Genomic DNA, 25,581 nt, shown 5'->3' with positions numbered 1-25,581 from the left:
AAATAAAAAAAATCCACAAGTAGGCAGGCATTTAGCTTGTGACAAACATTAAGAGCAAGGGGAATAAAAGTCTCTTCACCAAATGGTATTGCCCAATTAGATATACATAAAATAAAAATATTATCCTTACTTCAACCATATATAGAAATAAAATCAAAGGAAGACTGCAGATCTGAATGTATATGGTAGAAATAAGTCTTCTAGAAAATTATATAGAGTATCTTCATAACTTAAAGGTGGGAAAATTAACAAGATGGCTCTAGTCTCACTCTTTCAACCCGTGCTCTCATGCTCATTCACTCCATGTTCTGAAAACATGACTTTGCACAGTTGTGTGATGGCTGAGATCACTTATAGCACTGTGTATGAGTGTCACGAGTTACTCACCTGGTCATGGGCTGCTTTGTGCAGTATGCCTGTATGAGCTTCACCATGAAAGCCCTGGCTGCTGCTGCACTGGGGCTACACTGGAGTGACATCATGGTTACGTTACATCAAGTTATGTTACGGCAACCTTATGGCTACATTATGGTTATGTTATGGCTGCAGCTTCAGCTGCCACGTCAGCCAGGAGAGAGACTGAGTTGTGGCTGCTGCGCCAGCCAGAAAAGAATAACTGTGTCTGCAGTTTCCATGGTTCCTAGAGTCTTCTTCCAGCCTCTTAGCTTGTGCTTTGCCTACCCTAGGTGCAGTGAACAGGGGGATCAGCAAGACAACTGGCATAACAAACAGAAAACAGCAACATACTGGGAAAGGGAAAAACACAACCCCAAAAAGCACTAAACATAAGGGGCTTCCCTGGTGGCTGAGATGGTAAAGAATCTGCCTGCAATGAGGATGACAACAAGAATCACTAACGGATTGAAAATGCAAGCCACAGAGTCAGAAATTATTGTACTTACAACACACATAACTGACATAAATCTTGTTAACTAGAAAATATTGAGAAGCCCTACAAATTAGTAAGAAAGTAATAAACAGCCAAAAAGAGAAATGAGCAAAAGATAAGCATTCACACACACACAAAGATGCCCAGAAAAGATGATGTCATTTATCTTCACAGAAATGCAAAATGAAACCACTGTCCACAAACCACAATGACTAAAATGACAAAGTCTGGCAATTCCAGGAGTTGGCAAGGATGTGGCGAACAGAACTTTCACCAATGGCAGAGTGTATATTGACAGAGCAACACTGTAAAACTGCTTGGCATTGTCTACTCATATTCACCTTAGTCAGTTCAGTTCAGTCGCTCAGTCATGTCCGACTCTTTGCAACCCCATGAATCGCAGCACGCAAGGCCTCCCTGTCCATCACCAAATCCCGGAGTTCACTCAGACTCACGCCCATCGAGTCAGTGATGCCATCCAGCCATCTCATCCTCTGTCGTCCCCTTCTCCTCCTGCCCCCAATCCCTCCCAGCATCAGAGTCTTTTCCAGTGAGTCAACTCTTCGCATGAGGTGGCCAAAGTACTGGAGTTTCAGCTTTAGCATCATTTCTTCCAAAGAACACCCAGGACTGATCTCCTTCAGAATGGACTGATTGGATCTCCTTGCAGTTCAAGGGACTCTCAAGAGTCTTCTCCAACACCACAGTTCAAAAGCAGCAATTCTTCCTCGCTCAGCTTTCTTCACAGTCCAACTCTCACATCCATACATGACCACTGGAAAAGCCATAGCCTTGACTAGACGGACCTTTGTTGGCAAAGTAATGTCTCTGCTTTTCAATATGCTATCTAGGTTGGTCATAACTTTCCTTCCAAGGAGAAAGCGTCTTTTAATGTCATGGCTGCAATCACCATCTGCAGTGATTTTGGAGCCCCCCAAAAATAAAGTCTGACACTGTTTCCACTGTTTCCCCATCTATTTCTCATGAAGTGATGGGACCAGATGCAATGATCTTCATTTCCTCAATGTTGAGCTTTAAGCCAACTTTTTCTCTCTCCACTTTTACTTTCATTAAGAGGCCTTTTAGTTGCTCTTCACTTTCTGCCATAAGAGTGGTGTCATCTGCATATCTGAGGTTACTGATATTTCTCCCAGCAATCTTGATTCCAGCTTGTGCTTCTTCCAGCCCATTATTTCTCATGATGTACTATGCATATAAGTTAAATAAGCAGGGTGACAATATACAGCCTTGACGTACTCCTATATTCACCTTAAGACTCAGCAATTACACACACATACACACATTATATATATATATATATATATGTATATGTATATATACACACACACTCATATATATGTGTGTGTGTATATATATATACATATAAGTGTATGGGTTTCCCAGGTGGCACTAGTGGTAAAGAACCCATCTGCCAATGCAGGAGTGGTAAGAGACAAGGAATCAATCCCTGGGTTGGTAAGATCCCCTAGAGAAGGTCACATCAACACACTAACACATACCAAACAGATGTGCATGCTCATGAACATCAAGGCATGTTATCAAGAATGTTCATAGTAACTTCATTCATAACAGCAAAAATGGAAATAAGCAAAATGCCCATTAATAACAGAATAAACAACTTGGAGTATAGTCACATAAGGAGATACTACATAGCAACAAAGACAAATGAACTAGCTATCCAAACAAAAGTCAATTTCTCAGCAAAAATGCTAAGCAAAATAGGCCTGGAACAAAAGAAGTTGCAAACAATGATTCCACTTATTTAATTTTCAAAAATAGGTAAAACTAAACTACAATATCAGACTTTAAAATGGAAATTTCTTTGTGGAGCATAGAGGAAATAGAGATTGAACACAAAAGTAAAAGTGTTACTGGCTCAGCTGTGTCTGACTCTTTACAGCTCCATGGACTATAGGCCAAAAGGCTACCCTGTCCATGGAATTCTCCAAGCAAAAACACTGGCGTGGGTAGCCATTCTTTTCTCCACAGGATCTTTCCAACCCAGGGATTGAACCCAGGTCTCCTGTGATTCAGGCAGATTTTTCACCATCTGAGCCACCAGGGAAGCCTTTAGGTCAATAAATAGACAGCCAAATTTCAGAAATTTCAGATGTTCAAGCTTCATTTTAAAAAGACAGAGAACCAAAGATCAAATTGCCAGCATGCTGGATCATTGAAAAAGCAAGAGAGTTCCAGAAATATACTACATCTGCTGTACTGACTATGCCAAAGCCTTTGACAGAGTGGATTACAACAAACTGTGGAAAATGCTGAAAGAGATGGGAAGGCCAGACCACCTTACCTGCCTCCTGAGTAATCTGTATGCAGGTCAAGAAGCAACAGATAGAACTGGACATGGAACAACAGACTGGTTCCAAACTGGGAAAGGAGCATGCCAAGCTGTATATTGTCACCCTCCTTTTTAATTTCTATGCAGAGTATTTCATGTGAAATGCCAGGCTGGTTAAAGTACAACCTGGAATCAAGATTGCCGGGAGGAATATCAATAACGAGATATACAGATGACACCATCCTTATGGCAGAAAGCAAAGAAGAACTAAAGGGCCTCTTGATGAAAGTGAAAGAGGAGAGCGAAAAAGTTGGCTTAAAATTCAACGTTCATAAAACTAAAATCATGGCATCTGGTCCCATCATTTCATGGCATATAGATGGGGAAACAATGGAAACAGTGACAAATTTTATTTTGGGGGGCTCCAAAATCACTGCAGATGGTGACTGCAGCCATGAAATAAAAGACACTTGCTCCATGGAAGAAAAGTTATGACCAACCTAGACAGCATGTTAAAAAGCAGAGACATTAATTTGCCAACAAAGGTCCATCTAGTCAAAGCTATGGTTTTTCCAATAGTCATGTATGGATGTGAGAGTTGGACTATAAAGAAAGCAGAGTGCCAAAGAATCAATGCTTTCGAATTGCAGTGCTAGAGAAGACTCTTGAGAGTCCCTGGGACAGCAAGGAGATCAAACTAGTCAATCCTAAAGTAAATCAACTCTGAAGAGTCATTGAGAGGACTGATGCTGAAGCTGAAACACTAATATTTGGCCACCTGATACGAAGAACTGACTCATTTGAAAAGACCTTGATGCTGGCAAAGATTGAAGGCGGGAGGAGAAGGGGATGACAGAGGATGAGATGGTTGGATGGCATCACCATCAACAGACTTGGATTTGAGTAGACTCCGAGTTGGTGATGGACAGGGAAGCCTGGTGTGCAGCACTCTAAGGGGCCGCAAACAGTCGGACACGACTAAAGATGGAACTGAACTGAAATTTCAGAAAGCTTTCTTTATCAGTTCAGTCAGTGACTCGTGTCCAATTCATTGCAACCCATGGACTGCGGTATACCAGGCCTCCCTGTCCATCACCAACTCCTGGAGTTTACTCAGTCTCATGACCGTTGAGTTGGTGATGCCATCCAACCATCTCATCCTCTGTCGTCCTCTTTTCCACTTGCCTTCAATCTTTCCGAGCATCAGGGTCTTTTCCAATGAGTCAGTTCTTCACATCAGGTGGCCAAAGTATTGGAGTTTCAGCTTCAGCATCAGTCCTGCCAATGAATATTCAGGACTAATCTCCTTTAGGATGGACTGGTTGGATCTCCTTGCAGTTCAAGGGACTCTTAAGAGTCTTCTCCAACACCTCAGTTCAAAAGCATCAATTCTTCGCTGCTCAGCTTTCTATATAGCCCAACTTTCACATCCATACATGACTACTGGAAAAACCATAGCCTTGACTAGATGGACCTTTTTTGACAAAACAATGTCTCTGCTTTTTAATAAGCTGTCTAAGTTGGTCATAACTTTTCTTCCAAGGAGTAAGTGTCTTTTTCTTTCATGGATGCAGTCACCATTTGCAGTGATTTTGGAGCCCAAGAAATTAAAGTCTGTCATTGTTTCCACTGTTTCCCCATCTATTTGCCATGAAGTGATGGAACTGGATGCCATGATTTTTGTTTCTGAATGTTGAGCTTTAAGCCAACTTTTCACTCTCCTCTTGCACTTTCATCAAGAGGCCCTTTGGTTCTTCTTCATTTCCTGCCATGAGGGTGGTGCCATCTGCATATCTGAGGTTACTGACATTTCTTCCAGCAACGTTGATTCCAGCTTGTGCTTCATCCATCCTGGCATTTCTCAAGATGTAGTCTGCGCATAAGTTAAATAAGCAGGGTGACAATATACAGCCTCGATGTACTCCTTTTCCTATTTGGAACCAGTCTGTTGTTCCATGTCCAGTTCTAACTGTTGCTTCCTGACCTGCATATAGGTTTCTCAAGAGGCAGGACAGGGGGTCTGGTATTACCATCTCTTTCAGAATTTTCCACAGTTTATTGTGATCTACACAGTCAAAGGCTTTGGCATAGTCAATAAAGCAGAAATAGATGTTTCTCTGAAACTCTCTTGCTTTTCGGGGATCCAGCAGATGTAGGCAATTTGATTTCTGATTCCTCTGTCTTTTCTAAAACCAGCTTGAACATCTGGAAGCTCATGGTTCATGTACTGTTGAGGCCTGGCTTGGAGAATTTTGAGCATTACTTTGCTATCATGTGAGATGAGTGCAATTGTGCAGTAGTTTGAGCATTCTTTGGCATTGCCTTTCTTTGGGATTGGAATGAACACTGATCTTTTCCAGTTCCATGGCCACTGCGAGTTTTCCAAATTTGTTGGCATACTGAGTGCAGCACTTTCACAGTATCATCTTTTGGGATTTGAAATCGCTCAACTGGAATTCCATCACCTCCACTCACTTTGTTAATAGTGATGCTTCCTAAGGCCCACTTGACTTCACATGCCAGGATGTCTGGCTCTAGGTGAATGATCATACCGTCGTGGTTATCTGAGTCATGAAGATCTTTTCTGTACAGTTCTTCTGTGTATCCTTGCCACCTCTTCTTAATATCTTTTGCTTTTGTTAGGTCCATACCATTTCTGTCCTTTATTGCACTGATCACTGAGGAAGGCTTTCTTATCTCTCCCTGCTATTCTTTGGAACTCTGCATTCAAATGGGTATATCTTTCCTTTTCTCCTTTGCTTTTCTCTTCCCTTCTTTTCACAGCTATTTGTAAGGCCTCCTCAGACAGCCATTTTGCTTTTTTGCATTTCTTTTTCTTGAGGATGGTCTTGATCCCTGTCTCCTGTTCAATGTCATGAACCTCCACCCACAGTTCATCAGGCACTCTGTCAGATCTAATTCCTTAAATCTATTTCTCACTTCCACTGTATAATCATTAGAGATTTGATTTAGATCATACCTGAGTGGTCTAGTGGTTTTCCCTACTTTCTTCAATTTAAGTTTGAATTTGACAATAAGGAGTTCATGATCTGAGCCACAGTTACCTCCAGTCTTATTTTTGCTGACTGTATAGGGCTTCTCCATCTTTGGCTGCAAAGGATATAATCAATCTGATTTTGGTGTTGACCATCTGGTGATGTCCATGTGTAGAGTCTTCTCTTGTGTTGTTGGAAGAGGGTGTTTGGTATGACCAGTGCATTCTCTTGGCAGAACTCTATTAGTGTTTGCCCTGCTTCATTCTTTACTCCAAGACCAAATTTGCCTTTTACTCCAGTTGTTTCTTGACATCCTACTTTTGCATTCCAGTCCCCTATAATGAAAAGGACATCTTTGGGGGGTGTTAATTCTAGAAGGTCTTGTAGGTCTTCATAGAACTGTTCGGCTTCAGCTTCTTCAGCATTACTGGTTGGGGCACAGACTTGGATTAATTACCATGATACTGAATAGAGATTAGAGAGTATAAGGTAGGTTTTCTGAAATTTGGCAATGTTCTAATTCTTGACCTAGGTAGCAGTTACACAGGTGGTCAAACTGTAATATTTCAGTCAGCTCCTGTTAGAGATAGCAGGTTAAATGTATGCATTAGCTATAGTTCCTTTCTGAACTCTCACTAAATGAATAAAGGAATTAAACACACACATACACACCAACTCACAATGACAAAACTAAAGAGAAAAAGAATTGAACAAAAGTGGTAACTGGGTTAACAGCCTAGAGAAAGAACCTTAAGCCAATAGAGAGAAAAGCTTAGAAGCAAGTTTTTTTTATACTAAAGAACTCCTAAAAAACATAGCAAATTGGTGGTACAAGGTACCTCTGGCAATGACAAAATCAGTGGAGCTAAAACCAGAACAATAACTGAAAATTTCAGAAACAGTCAACCCCATATCCTTCTTCTAACTTACTGCTAGGAAACTGCCCTTACCCATTCTCAGACACATGAAAGGGAGTTATTCTCTAAAGAGTTAGAACAGGAGGGTAAGGGGAGACAGATTTAAAGTTTTTTTAGGGAAAGGAGGAGGAGGGGGAAGAAGAGGGTTAGGAGGAAGGGAAAGAGAAGTAACAGTAATAGTTGCCCTCACTGTCATGGAAACAGCAAGTACAAATGAAAACAGGTAGACTAAGAATCTCAGCTATGTAATGAGACTTTACTATAGGTCCTTACACCACAAGGTTCTAAAACCAGGTCATCAAGTATATAGCTTCCAGGAAAAATATGTAAATGATTTTTCTACTGAATATGATCTGCTGAAGAAAAAGGACATTAAAAGATGCTGACATAATTTCCAATAAAAGAGCTCAAGAAATCACCCTACAATAAAGTTTACACTGAAATCTCCATCCTAGAGGAACCCTAATAGACATAGTAATTAGTGGCACCTCTGGGAAAGATTGAAGGTAGGAGGAAAAGGGAATGACAGAGGATGAAATGGTTGAATGGCATCACCAACACAATGGCCATGGGTTTGGGTGGACTCTCGGAGTTGGTGATGGACAGGGAGGCTTGGTGTGCTGCAGTTCATGGGATCGAAAAGAGTTGGACACGACTGAGTGACCGAACTGGAACTGGAACTGGGTGTTCCTATTGCTATTTTAAATGTTTGGGGTTGATTTTGTAGATCTTTTTTCTTCTCTTGTATTTCTTGACTATATAAGTCCCTTTAACATTTGTTGTAAAGCTGGTTTGGTGGTACTGAATTCTCTTAACTTTTGCTTGTCTAAAAAGCTTTTTATTTCTCCATCAATTTTGAGTGAGATCCTTGTTGGGTACAGTAATCTTGGTTATGGATTTTTCCCTTCTGGTACTTAAAATGTATCCTGCAATTCCCTCCTGGTGTGCAGAGTTTTGGCTGGAAGATCAGCTGTTAAGTATATGGGGTTTCCCTTGTATGTTACTTGTTGCTTTTCCCTTGCTGCTTTTAATATTCTTTCTTTGTGTTTAGTCTTTGTTAGTTTGGTTAGTATGTGTCTTCTTGGGTTTATCCTGTATAGCACTCTTTGTGCCTCTTAGATTTGCCTATATCCTTTTCCATGTTGGGGAAATTTTCAACTATAATCTCTTCAAAAATTTTCTCATACCCTTTCTTTTTCTCTTCTTCATCTAGGATGCTATAATTCAAATATTGGTGCATTTGATATTGTCCCAGACATCTCTGCGACTATTGTCAGTTCTTTTCATTTTTTTTACTTTATTGTGCTCTTCAGAAGTTATTTCCACCATTTTATCTTCCAGCTCACTGATTCATTCTTCTGCTTCAGATATTCTGCTATTGATTCCTTCTAGAGTATTTTTCAGAGAAGGCAATGGCACCCCACTCCAGTACTCTTGCCTGGAAAATCCCATGGATGGAGGAGCCTGGTAGGCTGCAGTCCATAGGGTCGCTAAGAGTTAGACACGACTGAGTGACTTCACTTCACTTTTCGCTTTCATGCAATGGAGAAGGAAATGGCAACCCACTCCAGTGTTCTTGCCTGGAGAATCCCAGGGACGGGGGAGCCTGGTGGGCTGCCGTCTATGGGGCCACACAGAGTCAGACACTACTAAAGCAACTTAGCAGCAGCAGCAACAGAGTATTTTTAATTTCAGTAATTGTGTTATTTGTCTCTGTATGCTTATTCTCTAATTCCTCTAGGTCTTTGTTAATTGATTCTTGCATTTTCTACATTTTGTTTTCAAGGTTTTTGATCATCTTTACTATCATTATTCTGAATTCTTTTTCAGGTAGTTTGCCTATTTCTTCTTCATTTACTTGGACTTCTGTGTTTCTAGTTTGTTCCTTCCTTTGTGTAATATTTCTCTACCTTTTCACTATTTTTTAAAATCTTATTGTGTTTGAGGTCTCTTTTTCCCAGGTTTCAAGACTGTAGAAGGAAACAAATCATAAAGATCCAAGCAGAAATAAATGAAAAAGAAATGAAAGAAACAATAATAAAGATTAATGAAATTAAAAGTGGGTTTTTTCAGAAGATAAACAAAATTGACAAATCTTTATAAAGATAAACAAAATTGACAAGCCAGACTCATCAAGAAAAAAAGAGGGAAGAATCAAATCAACAAAATTAGAAATGAAAAAAGGACAGGTAACAAAAAACAATGCAGAAATACAAGGATTATAAGAGACTATTATGAACAACTATATGGCAATAATGGATAACCTGGAAGAAATGGACAGAGTCTGAGAAAAGTTCAATCTTCCAAGACTGAACCAAGAAGAAAGAGAAATTATGAACAACTCAATTACAAGCACTGAAATTGAAGCTGTGATCAAAAATCTCCCAAAATACAAAAGCCCAGGACCAGATGGCTTCATAGGAGAACTCTATCAAACATTTAGAGAAGAGCTAATGCTTATCCTTCTAAAACTCTTTCAAAAAATTACAAAGGAACACTTCTAAACTCATTCTACAAGGCCAATCACCCTGACACAAAAAACAGACAAAGACAACACAAAAAAAGAAAACTATAGTCTAATATCACTGATGAACGCAAATGCAAAAATCCTTAACAAAATTTTAGCAAACAGAATTCAGCAGCACATCAAAAAGCCCAGATGGGTTTATTCCAGGAATGCAAGGATTCTTCAATACATGCAAATCAATGTGGTACACCATATTAACAAACTGAAAGATAAAAACCATATGATAATCTCAATAGATGGAGAAAAATCCTTTGACAAAATTCAGCACCCATTTATGATTAAAACTCTTCGAAAAATGGGCATAAAAGGAACCTACCTTCACATAGTAAAGGCCATATATGATAAGCCTACAGCAAATATTATTCTCAACAGTGAAAAACTGAAAGCATTCCCCCTAAGACCAGGAACAAAACAAGGGTATCCATTTCCGCCAATATTATTCAACATAGTTCTAGATGTCCTAGCTACAACAATCAGAGAAGAAAAAGAAATGAAAGGAATCCAGATCAGAAAAGTAGTAGCAAAGCTCTCACTGTTTGCAGATGACATGATACTGTACACAGAAAATTCTGAAGATAGTATCAGAAAATTACTAGAGCTAATCAGTGAATTTAGCAAAGTTGCAGGATATAAAATCAATACACAGAAATCACCTGCATTTCTATATACCAACAATGTAGTGTTGGAGAAGACTCTTGAGAGTCCCTTGGACTGCAAGGAGATCCAACCAGTCCATCCTGAAGGAGATCAGCCCTGGGATTTCTTTGGAAGGAATGATGCTAAAGCTGAAACTCCAGTACTTTGGCCACCTCATGCGAAGAGTTGACTCATTGGAAAAGACTCTGATGCTGGGAGGGATTGGGGGCAGGAGGAGAAGGGGACGACAGAGGATGAGATGGCTGGATGGCATCACCGACTCGATAGACATGAGTTTTAGTGAACTCCGGGAGTTGGTGATGGACAGAGAGGCCTGGCGTGCTGCGATTCATGGGGTCGCAAAAAGTTGGACACGACTGACAGACTGAACTGAACTGAACTGATGGCTGATTCATGTTGAGGTTTGCAGAAAACAACAAAATTGTATAAAGCAATCATCCTTCAATAAACAATTTTTTAAAAAAGAAAGACTTTAAATTACTAAAGAAAAAGCTTTTGCAGAACTAATGTTCCTGGAAACCAAACAGTAAGTTCCAATTACTGGAACATATAATTAATCCCATTTTACTGTTGTTTTTTATCTTATAACTAAGTAATGACAATTTCCCTTCTTTCTCTGTAAAAATTCAAGTTTTTACATGTACTTTCAATGCGATTTACAAAGTAAATGTACCACAGTATTCCAGAAATCTTAGTCATATGCTGCAAGTCAAAAGCTATAGTAAACTTCTTAATAGAGAGTGCCAGAATACCATTAATCCTTTGTACCAACAAGAGTAATCGCTATAACAATTTCCAATAAATGCCTATTCATCTGCCTTAACTACAAGGGGAATTGGTGGGAATGAATTTGCCATCATGGATTTAAAATATGAATCCTGAGTCCTACAAGCTCTCCTGATGACTGAGGCAGGGAGTTTCTCACTCATAGACACTGAAGGATTTATTCTCAGCCTTCAAATCTTCACGTGAAAGCATTTTAAATACTGAAGACACCAAAGAAGCAGCAATTCTCAGAAGCAATAAAGCAGGGGCTATAATGAAACTGCTATTTTCCCCTATAGGCAAGAGAAAACAATAGGGACAGCTAGTAATCTACTGCAATAAAAGTAAAGATCTTATCTTCTCTTTATCCAAACATCGAAGGGTATGAAACCAAGGTAGTTACTAATATAATACAAATTTTCAAATACAAAATATATTTCCTAATCAAAGGATTATAGTACAAACAGGTATCTTTTAATTGGACAGTTCCAGCACTCATGAAAAGAGTAATGAGAGGCAGTTATATGATACATTTATGGTATTTTATTTAACTCCTTTGAACATTAAACACCTAGTCAGCAGCGGGCCAGTGCACAAAGCGCAGGCGGCGGCGGTGGGCCGGTGCACTAAGTGCGGCCGAGAGCTACCCCACATCCGAAGTCAGGGACAGCGGCCTAGAGTGCCAGGCTGCAACGGCGCAGGAACAGCTGGGAGGAGCCACCCCATGTCCGAGGTCAGTGGCAGCTGGGAGGAGACACCCTGTGTCTGAGGTCAGGGCAGCGGCTGGGAGGACCTACCCAGCGTCCGAGGCCAGTGGCGGCCGGGAGGAGACACCCCAAGTCCGAGGTCAGGGGCGGCCGGGAGAAGCCACATCGTGGCCGGGGCCAGAGGCTGTGACCCTGAGGAGCCACCCTGAGCCCGAGGCCAGGGGCGGCAGCTGGGAGGAGCCATCCACGCCCAAGGCCAGGGCCGGCGGCCGGGAGGAGCAACTCGAGGAGCTGCGCAGCACAGGAGGGCCTAGACGAGCCATCCCACGTTGAAGGTCAGGAACGGCGGCGGTAAGGAGATACCCCTCATCCAAGGTAAGGGGCAGCGGCTGTGCTTTGCTGGAGCAGCCGTGAAGAGACATCCCATGCCCAAGGTAAGATAAACCAAGTAAGATGGTAGGTGTTGCAAGAGGGCATCAGAGGGCAGACACATTGAAACCATACTCACAGAAAACTAATCAATCTAATCACACTAGGACCACAGCCTTGTCTAACTCAATGAAACCAAGCCATGCCTGCGGGACAACCCAAGACGGGTGGGTGATGGTGGAGAGGTGTGACAGAATGTGGTCCACTGGAGAAGGGAATGGCAAGCCACTTCATTATTCTTGCCTTGAGAACCCCATGAACAGTATGAAAAGGCAAAATGATAGGATACCGAAAGAGGAACTCCCCAGGTCATTAGGTGCCCAATATGCTACTGGAGATCAGTGGAGAAATAACTCCAGATAGAATGAAGGGATGGAGCCAAAGGAAAAACAATACCCAGTTGTGGATGTTGTTATGCACCGAGCCTGTATCTCCAAACCAACCGAGAGAGTGAACAAGTCCACCGTGGTAATGCAAAGGCAAGAAGGGAATTTTTATTTCTACCGCGCTAGGGCTCAAGCCTCATCCGACGCAGCGGAATCAGACAAGAGCCCCGAACAAAGCAGTATGGTGGTTTATATACAGTCAGTTCTTTGTCTCAGTTACAGGGTACTTGGCGATACCTGATTGGACAGGCAGAATGAGCTCATGCAATGCCTTCCTTATGCTATCGCATATAGAAATCTTTCCTTATTTGGTTAAGGAATGTTTTTCAAGAAAACAGGAAACATGACTCAGGTCCCCGGCGCTGTTATGCACCTCATTGAGCCGACCACCCTGCCTAACATTTGACTGGTGATAGAAGCAAGATGCGATGCTGTAAAGAGCAATACTGCATAGGAACCTGGAATGTCAGGTCCATGAATCAAGGCAAATTGGAAGTGGTCAAACAAGAGATGGCAAGGGTGAACATCGACATTCTAGGAATCAGCGAACTAAAATGGACTGGAATGGGTGAATTTAACTCAGATGACCATTATATCTACTACTGCGGGCAGGAATCCCTCAGAAGAAATGGAGTAGCCATCATGGTCAACAAAAGAGTCCAAAATGCAGTACTTGGATGCAATCTCAAAAACGACAGAATGATCTCTGTTCATCTCCAAGGCAAACAATTCAGTATCACAGATATCCAAGTCTATGCCCCAACCAGTAATGCTGAAGAAACTGAAGTTGAATGGTTTTATGAAGACCTACAAGACCTTTTAGAACTAACACCCAAAAAAGATGTCCTTTTCATTATAGGGGACTGGAATACAAAAGAAGGAAGTCAAGAAACAGGCAAATTTGGCCTTGGAATGCGGACTGAAGCAGGGCAAAGACTAATAGAGTTTTGCCAAGAGAGAATGCACTGGTCATAGCAAACATCCTCTTCCAACAACACAAGAGAAGACTCTACACATGGACATCACCAGATGGTCAACAACGAAATCAGATTGATTATACTCTTTGCAGCCAAAGATGGAGAAGCTCTACACAGTCAACAAAAACAAGACCAGGAGCTGACTGTGGCTCAGATCATGAACTCCTTATTACCAAATTCAGACTCAAATTAAAGAAAGTAGGGAAAACCGCTAGACCATTCAGGTATGACCTAAATCAAATCCATTATGATTATACAGTGGAAGTGAGAAATAGATTTAAAGGCCTGAGGTTCATGACATTGTACAGGAGACAGGGATCAAGACCATCCCCATGGAAAAGAAATGCAAAAAAGCAAAATGGCTGTCTGGGGAGGCCTTACAAATAACTGTGAAAAGAAGAGAGGAGAAAAGCAAAGGAGAAAAGGAAAGATATAAGCATCTGAATAAAGAGTTCCAAAGAATAGCAAGAAGAGATAAGAAAGCCTTCTTCAGTGATCAGTGCAAAGAAATAGAGGAAAACAACAGAATGGGAAAGACTAGAGATCTCTTTAAAAAAATTAGAGATACCGAGGGAACATTTCACGCAAAGATGGGCTCAATAAAGGATAGAAATGGTCTGGACCTAACAGAAGCAGAAGATATTAACAAGACGTGGCAAGAATACACGAAAGAACTGTACAAAAAAGATCTTCATGACCCAGATAATCATGATGATGTGATCACTAATCTAGAGCCAGACATCTTGGAATGTGAAGTCAAGTGGGCCTTAGGAAGCATCACTACAAACAAAGCTAGTGGAGGTGATGGAGTTCCAGTTGAGCTGTTTCAAATCCTTAAATAATCAGGGTGACAATATACAGCCTTGATGTACTCCTTTTCCTATTTGGAACCAGTCTGTTGTTCATGTCCAGTTCTAACTGTTGCTTCCTGAGCTGCATATAGGTTTCTCAAGAGGCAGGTCAGGTGGTCTGGTATTCTCATCTCTTTCAGAATTTTCCACAGTTTATTGTGATCCACACAGTCAAAGGCTTTGGCATAGTCAATAAAGCAGAAATAGATGTTTTTCTGGAACTCTCTTGCTTTTTCCATGATCCAGCGGATGTTGGCAATTTGATCTCTGATTCCTCTGCCTTTTCTAAAACCAGCTTGAACATCTGGAAGGTCACGGTTCACATATTGCTGAAGCCTGGCTTGGAGAATTTTGAGCATTACTTTACTAGCACGTGAGATGAGTGCAATTGTGCGGTAGTTTGAGCATTCTTTGGCAATGCCTTTCTTAGGTATTGGAATGAAAACTGACCTTTTCCAGTCCTGTGGCCACTGCTGAGTTTTCCAAATTTGCTGGCATATTGAGTATAGTAGCACTTTCACAGCATCATCTTTCAGGATTTGAAATAACTCAACTGGAATTCCATCACCTCCACTAGCTTTGTTCGTAGTGATACTTTCTAAGGCCCACTTGATTTCACATTCCAGGATGTCTGGCTTTAGGTGAGTGATCACACCATTGTGATTATTGGGTCGTGAAGATCTTTTTTGTACAGTTCTTCTGTGTATTCTTGCCACCTCTTCTTAATATCTTCTGCTTCTGTTAGGTCCATACCATTTCTGTCCTGCCTTGGTATCTCTAATTTTCTTGAAGAGATCTCTAGTTCTTCCCATTGTGTTGTTTTCCTCTATTTCTTTGCATTGATCGCTGAGGAAGGCTTTCTCATCTCTCCTTGCTATTCTTTGGAACTCTGCATTCAGATGGGAATATCTTTCCTTTTCTCCTTTGCTTTTCACTTCTCTTTTTTCACAGCTATTTTGTAAGGCCTCCTCAGACAGCCATTTTGCTTTTTTGCATTTCTTTTTCTTGGGGATGGTCTTGATCCCTGTCTCCTGTACAATATCACAAACCTCCATCCATAGTTCATCAGACACTCTGTCTATCACATCCAGTCCCTTAAATCTATTTCTCACTTCCACTGTATAATCATAATGGATTTGATTTAGGTCATACCTGAATGGTCTGGTGGTTTTCCCTACTTTCTTCAATTTAAGTCTGAATTTGGCAATAAGGAGTTCATGATCTGAGCCACAGTCCATATCTATAGTTCCTCCTAATCTGTGGTTTAGCATCCACGGAGTCAACCAACCAAAGATCATGCATTGTAGTATTTACTATTGAAAAAAAATCTGTGTATAAGTGGACCTGTGCAACTCAAATCTGTGTTGTCCAAGGTTCAAGTGTATTGTGTGTGTGTGAGATACAGTGTGTGTCTATGTAAGAGAGAGAATGTGTGTGTCTGTCTGTAGAAGAGAATCTACCAACCTCCCATGAGAAAGGATGAAAATTCAGTTTCAATAGAGAAGTCTACAAGGTAGCAAACTTTTCATTTTTTCTTACCTAAAAATGGCTCCCAGCAAATAGCTTTCATTATAACTGTAATTTTATTCTGGTAGATTCCAGAATTAAAACCATTTCCCTAAAGAGAATACCTTCTCTATGAATGCAAAATCGCCATATATGGCTTTTAATGTCACTGGCGCTCATATATCACTTTGTATTTATGTATTATAAATATATATTTCACCAGAGGCTTAATGTGGTTCTGGGCCTCTGGAGGCTCCTTACAGGTTCAGATATGGTATGAATAGAACGTGGCAGTTCCCAAATAATAAAGAGTAATAACTCCATCTAGTCAAGGCTGTGGTTTTTCCAGTAGTCATGTATGGAGAGTTGGACTGTGAAGAAAGCTGAGCGCCGAAGAATTGATGCTTTTGAACTGTGGTGCTGGAGAAGACTCTTGAGAGTCCCTTGGACTGCAAGGAGATCCAATCAGTCCATTCTGAAGGAGATCAGCCCTAGGATTTCTTTGGAAGAACTGATGCTAAAGGTGAAACTCCAGTACTTTGGCCACCTCATGCGAAGAGTTGACTTACTGGAAAAGACTCTGATGCTGGGAGGGATTGGGGGCAGGAGGAGAAGGGGACAACAGAGGATGAGATGGCTGGATTGCATCACTGACTCAATGGACGTGAGTCTGAGTGAACTCCGGGAGTTGGTGATGGACAGGGAGGCCTGGCGTGCTGCGATTCATGGGTCGCAAAGAGTCGGACATGACTGAGCGACTGAACTTAACCGAATAACACACTATCAATAAAAATAAGCAAGGATATTTTAAGTGGTTCCTGTGTGCCATGGACTTTTCTAAGCACTCTGTCTGAGGTTACTCAAGGATCTGACCATTTATCAGATTGCCCAATTTAAGAGGTCCTTGGATATCCTTGAGCATTTGCACAATTTATTAAAACAAAACAACACAGATCCTTACCTCTCACCATACACACAAAAATTAACTCATAATGTACAATAGGCATATATGTAAAGAAAAAAATTATAAAATTTGTAGAAGAAATGGGAAAATTTTTGTGACCTTGGTAAACAAACACTTCACCAAAAATATGATCCCATAAAAGCAAAAAAAAAAAAAATTGTTAATGTGGACTTCCTTTGTTCTTCAGAAAGTGAAAAGTGTTAGTTGCTCAGTCGTGTTCAACTCTTTGCAAACCCATGGACTGCAGCCCGCCAGGCTCCTCTGTCCATGGGATTTTCCAGGCAGGAATACTGGAGTGTTGCCATTCTCTTCTCCAGGGGATATTCCCAACCCAGGGATCAAACCCGGGTCTCCTGCATTTCAGGCATATTCTTTACCCTGAGCCATTAGAAGACACCATTAAAAGAATGAAAAAATTAAAATAGGATAAAGTATTTACCAATCTTATATCTGATAAAGGACTTATATTTAGAATATGTTTAAAAAGAAAAAAAACTTGATAAGAAGACAAACTACCCAGTTCAAAATGGATAAAATATTTGAATAAGCATTTTACAAGAAAAGGTATATAAATAGCTAATCTGCACATAGAAGGATGCTCAAGAATATTAAAATACAAATTAAAAATAAGAGAAATCACTACACATCCATCAGAATAACTATATTCCAAAAAGACTGACATTATCAAATCTTGGGGATGATATAGAACATCTTCATACTTTGCTGGTGGGAATGTAAAATGGTACAGTAACTTTAGAAAGGGCTTCTCAGGTGGGGCTAGTGGTAAAGAACACATTGGCCAATGCAGGAGACACAAGAGACGCAAGCTTGATCCATGGGTTGGAAAGATCTTCTGGAGGAGGGCATGGCAACCCACTCCAGTATTCTTTCCTGGAGAATCCCATGAACAAAGGAGCCTGGCGGGCTATAGTCCATACAGTTGCAAAGAGTCAGACATGACTAAAGTGACTTAGCATGCACACGCTTAACTTTAGAATACAGGCTGAGAGTTTAAGTTAAACATATACTTAGCATACAACCCAGCATGCATCCATATACTCATAGCAAATTGCTCATAATAGTCAAAAATGGAAAGAATCCAAACGTCCGTCAAATAGTGAACAGAAAGGGAAAAAAAGTTCTATGACTAGAGTATCAGTCATCAACAAAAAGGAATGAACTACTAATATGGAGAACAACATGGATAAACCTCAAAAACATTCCAAGTAAAAGAAGTCAGACACAAAAGACAACATATTATACAAATCCATTTACATAAAATTTCTAGCAAAGAAAAACATTCAAAGATACAAAATAGATCAGTGTTGTTGGGACTGAAGTACACATAGAAATTGAGTCCAAATACCCATTAGGAATATGAGGTGATAGAAATATTCTAAACTGGATTGTGATGATGGCTCACAGCTATACACATTTTCTAGAAATCACTTAACTACAGTTACAATGGGTAAAGTTTGTGATATGTAAGTTATGCCTCACTAGAGCTATTAAATAAGGAAGGAAAGGAGAAATGACCCCACTTTTCATATAAGAACAGTATTTCAATCTCACTGCCTTGTTGATATGGAGAAGGAAATGGCAACCCACTCCAAATTCCTTGCCAGGAATCCCATGGACAGAAGAGCCCGGTGGGCTACAGCCCATTGGGTCGAAGAGTCGGACACAACTTAGGAACTAAATCACCAACCACATTGCTGATGAGGGAAATATCTTTAATAGAAGAATTCCAGCTAACAAATACAGAAAAATGACAATATTAGAAAAACCACATTTGGTAACTTCTAATGAAAACATGGGTCTCAAGGAATACTAAAGCTATTAGATGACAGACTGTAGAGGAAATTTATTATGGAATAACATCAGGCTGATACTGCCTGAAGCAAAAAAAAATCAATCTTAATATCACTAAACTTAAGACAATCAGATATTATATGCCACCTGATATGATGTACAATAAGTACAGAACACCAATTATGAAGGATTCTTGTAGGGGGAAAAAAAAGAAGCCTGAACTGAACCAAACCTTTAGGTCTAATTATCAATTTACATAACACTATTGCCAAAAAGAAAAGAAAATAAGCATGGATCAAACCAAACCTTTAGCTCTAACTAGCCGTTTACATAATACAAGTGATGAATAAGCTAAACTACACTTTAAGGAAGCAATCAACCAAATCCAAACTATAGGATATGCTAAAGAACTTGATTTTTCTAAAAAACTCACAGCATTAGGGGGAAAAAAGTGAGAGACACTATTACAGAAAAAAATAAACCTAAGAGCTAAACAGCCATAAACAGAATATGAACCATATCTTCATGGGATCCTGATTTTAACAAACCAACTGTATAAAGACATTGTGATGACAACTGGAGAAATTTGCACAATGACTAAATATTTGATGTTAACATGGAACTATTACTAATTTTGTTAGGTATGATACCAGTAGAGAGGTTTTATTTTCTTAAAAAAAAAAAAAATACTATCAATTAGAGGTCATGCCAGAATATTTGCAATGAAGTAATATATGTAGAGACTTTTCTTTTAAATATTCCAACTTTTCCTTAAGTGTCAAGGTGAAGGAGTTAATTCCTAGGCAGACTGATAAGAAGTTCAGGGTCACTAAGGAGGAGAAAGGGGTCTGGGGCTCCCAAAGTGGAAATGGGTCTGGAATTCTCAAGGAGGAGGAAAGGACAAACTTTTTTTGTTTACATTCCTTGCTGCTGCTGCTGCTGCTAAGTCACTTCAGTCATGTCCGACTCTGTGTGACCCCATAGACGGCAGCCCACCAGGCTCCGCCATCCCTGGGATTCTCCAGGCAAGAACACTGGAGTGGGTTGCCATTTCCTTTTTCAATGCATGAAAATGAAAAGTGAAAGTGAAGTCGCTTAGTCGTGTCTGATTCCTAGTGACCCCATGGACTGCAGCCTACCAGGCTGCGCCATCCATGGGATTTTCCAGGCAAGAGTACTGGAGTGGGTTGCCATTGCCTTCTTAGTCTTAGTTAATTACACAACTCAGTTTAAAGTCTGTACTAGGGATTATACAACAATGTATCCTGCTTGAGGACAGTTTCTCCTTCCTGAAAACCTGACTAATCCTGATAGTTTAGAATGTATATTATGGGAGAAGGTCTGGTAGGATCTTTCTATTATTAAATTCTAATCTTATTATCCTAAAATGTAAATTGTGGGAGTGGGTCTGGTAAAATTTTCACAGACTCCAAACATTCTTTTGATTCATTGTAATAACTAATTAAAAGGTATATAATTCCATTGCTAACACTGGCACTCTCTATCCCCCTTCTGATGTCTGTCAGAAGCATTCTCTATTTTATACTTTAACAAAACTTTATTACACAAAAGCTCTGAGTGATCAAGCCTCGTCTCTGGCCCTGGATTGAATTCTTCTCCTCCAAAAGCCAAGACTCCCAGCATCTTTCATGGTTCAGCAACAACCTTTCAAGGGTTAACATACAGTACAACAGGCAAATGTCAAAAACTATTAAAGCTAATAGGTATTATGGGATTTCATCATTCCAACCCTTCTACTTTTAGTATAGTTTTAATTTTCATATCAGTAAGGTTAGGACACAACAAAAAGTTGCAAAACTGAGAAAAAAATAAAAAGGAGCCCAAAACTACCACAGAGGTCAGGGATAAAGACTCTTGTGAAGTCATCAGAAGACAGGTTAAAAAAAAAAGACAGGTAAAACATGAAGCCAAGTGCTTGGAGAATATCATATAAGGAGAGAGTAGAAACTAAGTAAAAAGAAACCATAGAATTGAAGCCAGAAGAATGCCAATATTTAAAGACAGGACGGACAAACACGAATTTGAGAAAGATACCAAAAAGCAGAATATCACTGACAAGAGAAGAGACTTAACAGAAAAACTGAATCAGGGAAATCAAGGCAAGAAAGATTCCAGATAATAATCATCAAGTACCCTTCTTAGAGCTCCTAAATTTCAAATCAAAGAGAAAAATAATTATGTTTAACAAAATTTCAGAATGATGAGAGAAACAATTATCTTCATGTTTTCTGAGATGTACAGTTTACCAGATACTGAACATGATGTTCAAAAGAATTAGAAGCCATTTACCCACTAGCACCAGGTGGCTCAAATGGTAAAGAATCTGCCTGCAATGCAGGAGACCTGGGTTTGATCCCTGCATAGGGACGATCCCCTGGAGAAGGATTTCCAAGGGTAGAAATGAACCAGCCCTATTTCTATCTTTATGTCCAGATTCTGGTGTGGTGCCAAGTTGCATGTTTCTATATTGCCATACTCCCAACGGGGTGCAAACCCCAGGGAAGGGAAATGGGAGGGACAGCTGACACTGATGAGGCTCAATATCGCTGGCATTTTGAGCCACAGTTATACATTAGACCAATCTGGTAATTCCTAATCCCTTTCTGATTACAAAGATAAGTAACAGAGCTTTTCACTTCATATTCAGAACTCAAATAACTTCTCCCCAATATACTTTGCATTGATGTTCTCACAAATAACTGGATCTTTTTAAAGTTGATTCCTAGCACTTTGAGGAATTTACTGCTAACCACAACCTTGAAAATGTCGCTTTCAAATAATTGATTTACATACTATGTACAATAAAAGCACAAAAGCAAATATATATTTTAAGCTACTATTACTTCAATCTTCTATTATTTACTCTCTTGACTTGATGTTGAAGCTGAAACTCCAATACTTTGGCCACCTGATGCGAAGAGCTGACTCATTTGAAAAGACCCTGATGCTGGGAAAGACTGAGGGCAGGAGGAGAATAGGATGACAGAGGATGAGATGGTTGGATGGCATCACCGACTCAATGGACATGGCTTTGGGTGAACTCTGGGAGTTGGTGATGGACAGGGAGGCCTGGCGTGCTGTGGTTCATGGGGTCACAAAGAGTTGGACATGATTGAGCGACTGAACTGAACTGAACTGACTTGCAACACAATGAGGTTAAAGACAGATTTTTGTTTGCAGGGCAGAATCCCACTTAACACGAATCATAATCCTTACATCATTAACAACCCATAACATCTTAGTCAACAAAAAGTTCAAATAACTCTTTTTGTTATTTACAGATCAAACCCAGAAAAAGGAAAAATTCCCCATCTCTGCAGCACATGTATTTTTTTTTTTTATTGCTTCCAGGTATATTCTGAAATTCTAAAAAAAGTAGGGGGAAAAAAAAGGGCCTCACCTTGAGATTTGTCAACTTCTTATTAGAGTATCTTTGACTTTTATCTAACTCAGGATTAAACAACATAATTCTAAAATCTCTCAGAATCAGGAATTAAAAGTTAAAAACTTACACTCAAGCTGTGCAACCACATCTCCAGGGTCCACTGCTTCAGGGAACACCTATGGTGAGAGAAAGCAGAGAGAAGCAAGATGGAGAAGAGAAAGTAAAAGGAAGACATATATGAGACAATCTTTGTGCTTTGCTTCTCTTTGCCAGAATATTCCTTTCCCAACCAAAGAAACTTTTGACATTATTGAGAATTGTCACTTCTCTGTTTCCCATGATCACCATGCAAGATTTAACCAACAAAAAAAATTACAGCTGATTCTGCTTCCCTTTCCAATTTCATCTGCTAGCAGTCCTCTCGTTGTTACCATGGTCGTATTTGCCTTCTTGCTGCTCCTCCTGCTCAGTAAGCTTATTCCCAAGAAGACACCTTTATATTTGCTGTTCCTCTGCTTAGAATGCTTTTACCCTAGACATTTAAATACTACCTCATAATTCAGACTCAATTTCAATGTTACTGCCTTCTCTGACCACCACCTTCAAAACAGACAATCCTCTTAATCCCTCTATTCCCTTACCCTCCCTTTATTCTCTTCATGACAGCTCAGTTCAGTTTAGCCACTCAGTCATGTTCAACTCATTGCAACCCCATGGACTGCAGCATGCCAAGCCTCCTTGTCCATCACCAACTCCCAGAGTTTACTCAAACTCATGTCCATTGAGTCAGTGATGCCATTCAAACATCTCATCCTCTGTCGTCCCCTTCTCCTCCCGCCTTCAATCTTTCCCAGCATCAGGATCTTTTCAAATGAGTCAGTTCTTCGCATCAGGTGGCAAAAGTATTGGAGTTTCAGCTTCAACATCAATCCTTCCAATGAATATGCAGGACTGATTTCCTTTAGGATGGACAGGTTGGATCTCGCAGTCCAAGGGACTCTCAAGAGTCTTCTCTGATACCACAGTTCATGACACTTACCATCTAAAAGTGTATTACTCATGCATTTACTTGATTACTGTTTGTTTTTCCTATTATAATGAAAGCTCCAAGAGGGGAAAATGTTTGTCTTATTTACTCAGTGCCTAGAATAGTGCATAGAACAGAGCTGGTACTCAGTATTTATTCCTGGAGAAAAGAAAGGAAAATAAGGAAGGAAGTAAGGAGGAAGGGAAGAAAGGGAAGGAAGGAAGGAAGGAGGGAACTAGGAAAGGAAAGAAAGGTGAGGAATACAATGGGTAATAATTAATCAAAAGCATCAGATTCAAGGGAAAAAAAAGAAAAGAGATCTATAGAAAGAAACACCACAAGACAGCCATAAGTAAAATATGACCTATTCTTACCTATTAAAATCTCCCCTTTCTCTCTAAGAAGATAAGTATTTATAATTCAAGGAGCTATTTTTTACATAAAGATCACTAAGACAATTTTAGAAGTAAGCTGATTCATCAAGAAAAAGAGGTAACTGATTCAGTGTATAATATAAGGAATATTTATTTTCAAGCTTCCAGATTTAAATTATAAATCTTTTCAATTAAAGTGCATATTCAAATTTTGTGCTATTCATATTTTGGAACCACTTCAATTTTTTTATTTGTTAACCTTTCATAGAATATTTGAACTCACCTTTTCAAACACCATTCTGGCATTGAAGACCAATGGAAAATTGGCTGGGACACATTGTGTCTTTTTGTACTGGCCAAACACACAGATGCTAAGATAGATGTCCTCCTTGTCTTTCAGCACCACTCCTGGGCAAGTTACCTGAAAGAAATTAGAGAGATGAATGTGACTGCTTCATGAATTCCCTAAACTGTCATATTAAAATAACTTACCAAACATTACATAAAAACACCAGTCTGCTAAGCTAATAAAAATATGCACAGGTTAAAAAAAGAGAGAGATTCTAGTGTTTACAGAGTTAAATGAAATGCCTTATAACTTCCATCCCTCTGAGAAATCTATGATTTTCCACTTGGTTACTTGTGCGACATTTGAAGCTCTATGTACTGGCTCTTGGGACAGACACTAATAGTTTTAAACAGTTAGCCTTAGGCTCCCACTTTATGTAGAATGCTGACACAAACTTATTTAGCATCATTTAATCACAAAGGAAGATTCAGCAGAAATAAAGCACTATACTAGAGGACAAGAAAATACCAAAACAAAGCACAAATCTGACCTGTAGTGCCCTAAGTCGCAGCCCATATACACCCTCATCAAAAGAAATATGACAAACTTCCAAAGCAAGTGAATTGTAGTTTCCAGCCTGTGAAATATTTTTTAAATATAAAACTGTACTTAACTATTCTCAGGATTGACATGACGATGTAGGGTTTCTAAAACGTACACAGCAAGGTCTTTCCAGTTTCTGCCATATTTCATCGCCAGTGATCAACTATCCTTAGTAGAATATAGAAGACTGTCTAAGATTTGAATCCAATTTATCACATAACTATACTACTTAGTATCTCCAAAAACTACAAAGTATATGTGTTATTGTTTCCTGAACACACACATGGATTTCTTGCCACACATTCTTTCATTATCTGGATTACTACTTCATTCCATATCCTCCTCACCTCCTTCTATCTCCCAAGGCTTTCCATTAACTGCCATCTCAATACACAAAATTTCTCTTGATTTTCCAATTATCTCTACTGAATTCACTCTAATTCAAACACTTGTTGTGAATTTATTATATTCAAGTAAATAAGTTGTAGCTTCTCATAGCATTTTACAGTTCTTTTAAGGCCCTAATTATTGTCTCCCTGCACATCAATCAAATAGGTACACCTCACCTCTTTAATTGGAGAAGGCAGTGGTGACCCACTCCAGTGCTCTTGCCTGGAATATCCCAGGGCCAGGGGAGCCTGGTGGACTGCCATCTACGGGGTCGCACAGAGTCATATGTGACTGAAGTGACAGCAGCAGCAGCAGCAGTACCTCTTTAACTTGACTATAAACTCCTGAGAACAGAAATTCTAATTTCCTCATCAATGTATCCAAATACTCAGACTCTCAGTATTAAAAAGCAGCTTAGAAATAATCTAGTAAAGCTTCAAATTTTTTATGTAGGAAAACAACAGATCCCCCCCACCCCCCATAAAGACAAGGTAATTTACTACTTAAAGTCACACAATAAGTGAGTCACTTCATGTCCCTTTGTATATAGCAGCTAAAATTTATTTTCTGTGCCATTCTTTGAGTCTGTCTACCTCTTATTCTATTTTCTACTTTTGTCCTAATAATTCACTATTGATTATTAAAATCAATCAAGGTCCTCAGAAATTTCACTCTGTCTGAAAGCTTCATTTTCTACTGCCTCATTTAAACCAAACCTGTTAGAGTCCTACATATCTGTTATGCTTACAGATGTGACTGCTCCAAATTGAGATGGATTGTTAGTATAAAACACAAGAT

General features: G+C 39.7%; 1 protein-coding gene across 1 annotated transcript in view; it reads right to left on the bottom strand.

The window, feature by feature from the left end:
- Positions 1 to 25,581, bottom strand: part of SPATA6 (spermatogenesis associated 6) — a 160,873-nt gene that overhangs the window by 111,398 nt on the left and 23,894 nt on the right. Inside the window, exons 2-3 of the mRNA XM_068965676.1 lie at positions 23,785 to 23,922; positions 22,228 to 22,276 (exon numbers count right to left, since the gene is read on the bottom strand). Of these exons, the coding sequence (XP_068821777.1) occupies positions 22,228 to 22,276; positions 23,785 to 23,922 (187 nt within the window). The remainder of the gene's footprint in view (positions 1 to 22,227; positions 22,277 to 23,784; positions 23,923 to 25,581) is intronic.

Source organism: Capricornis sumatraensis, chromosome 2 (assembly GCF_032405125.1).
Source record: "Capricornis sumatraensis isolate serow.1 chromosome 2, serow.2, whole genome shotgun sequence".
NCBI classification, from domain to species: Eukaryota; Metazoa; Chordata; class Mammalia; order Artiodactyla; family Bovidae; genus Capricornis; species Capricornis sumatraensis.
This window is presented reverse-complemented; position numbering and strand designations above follow the sequence as displayed.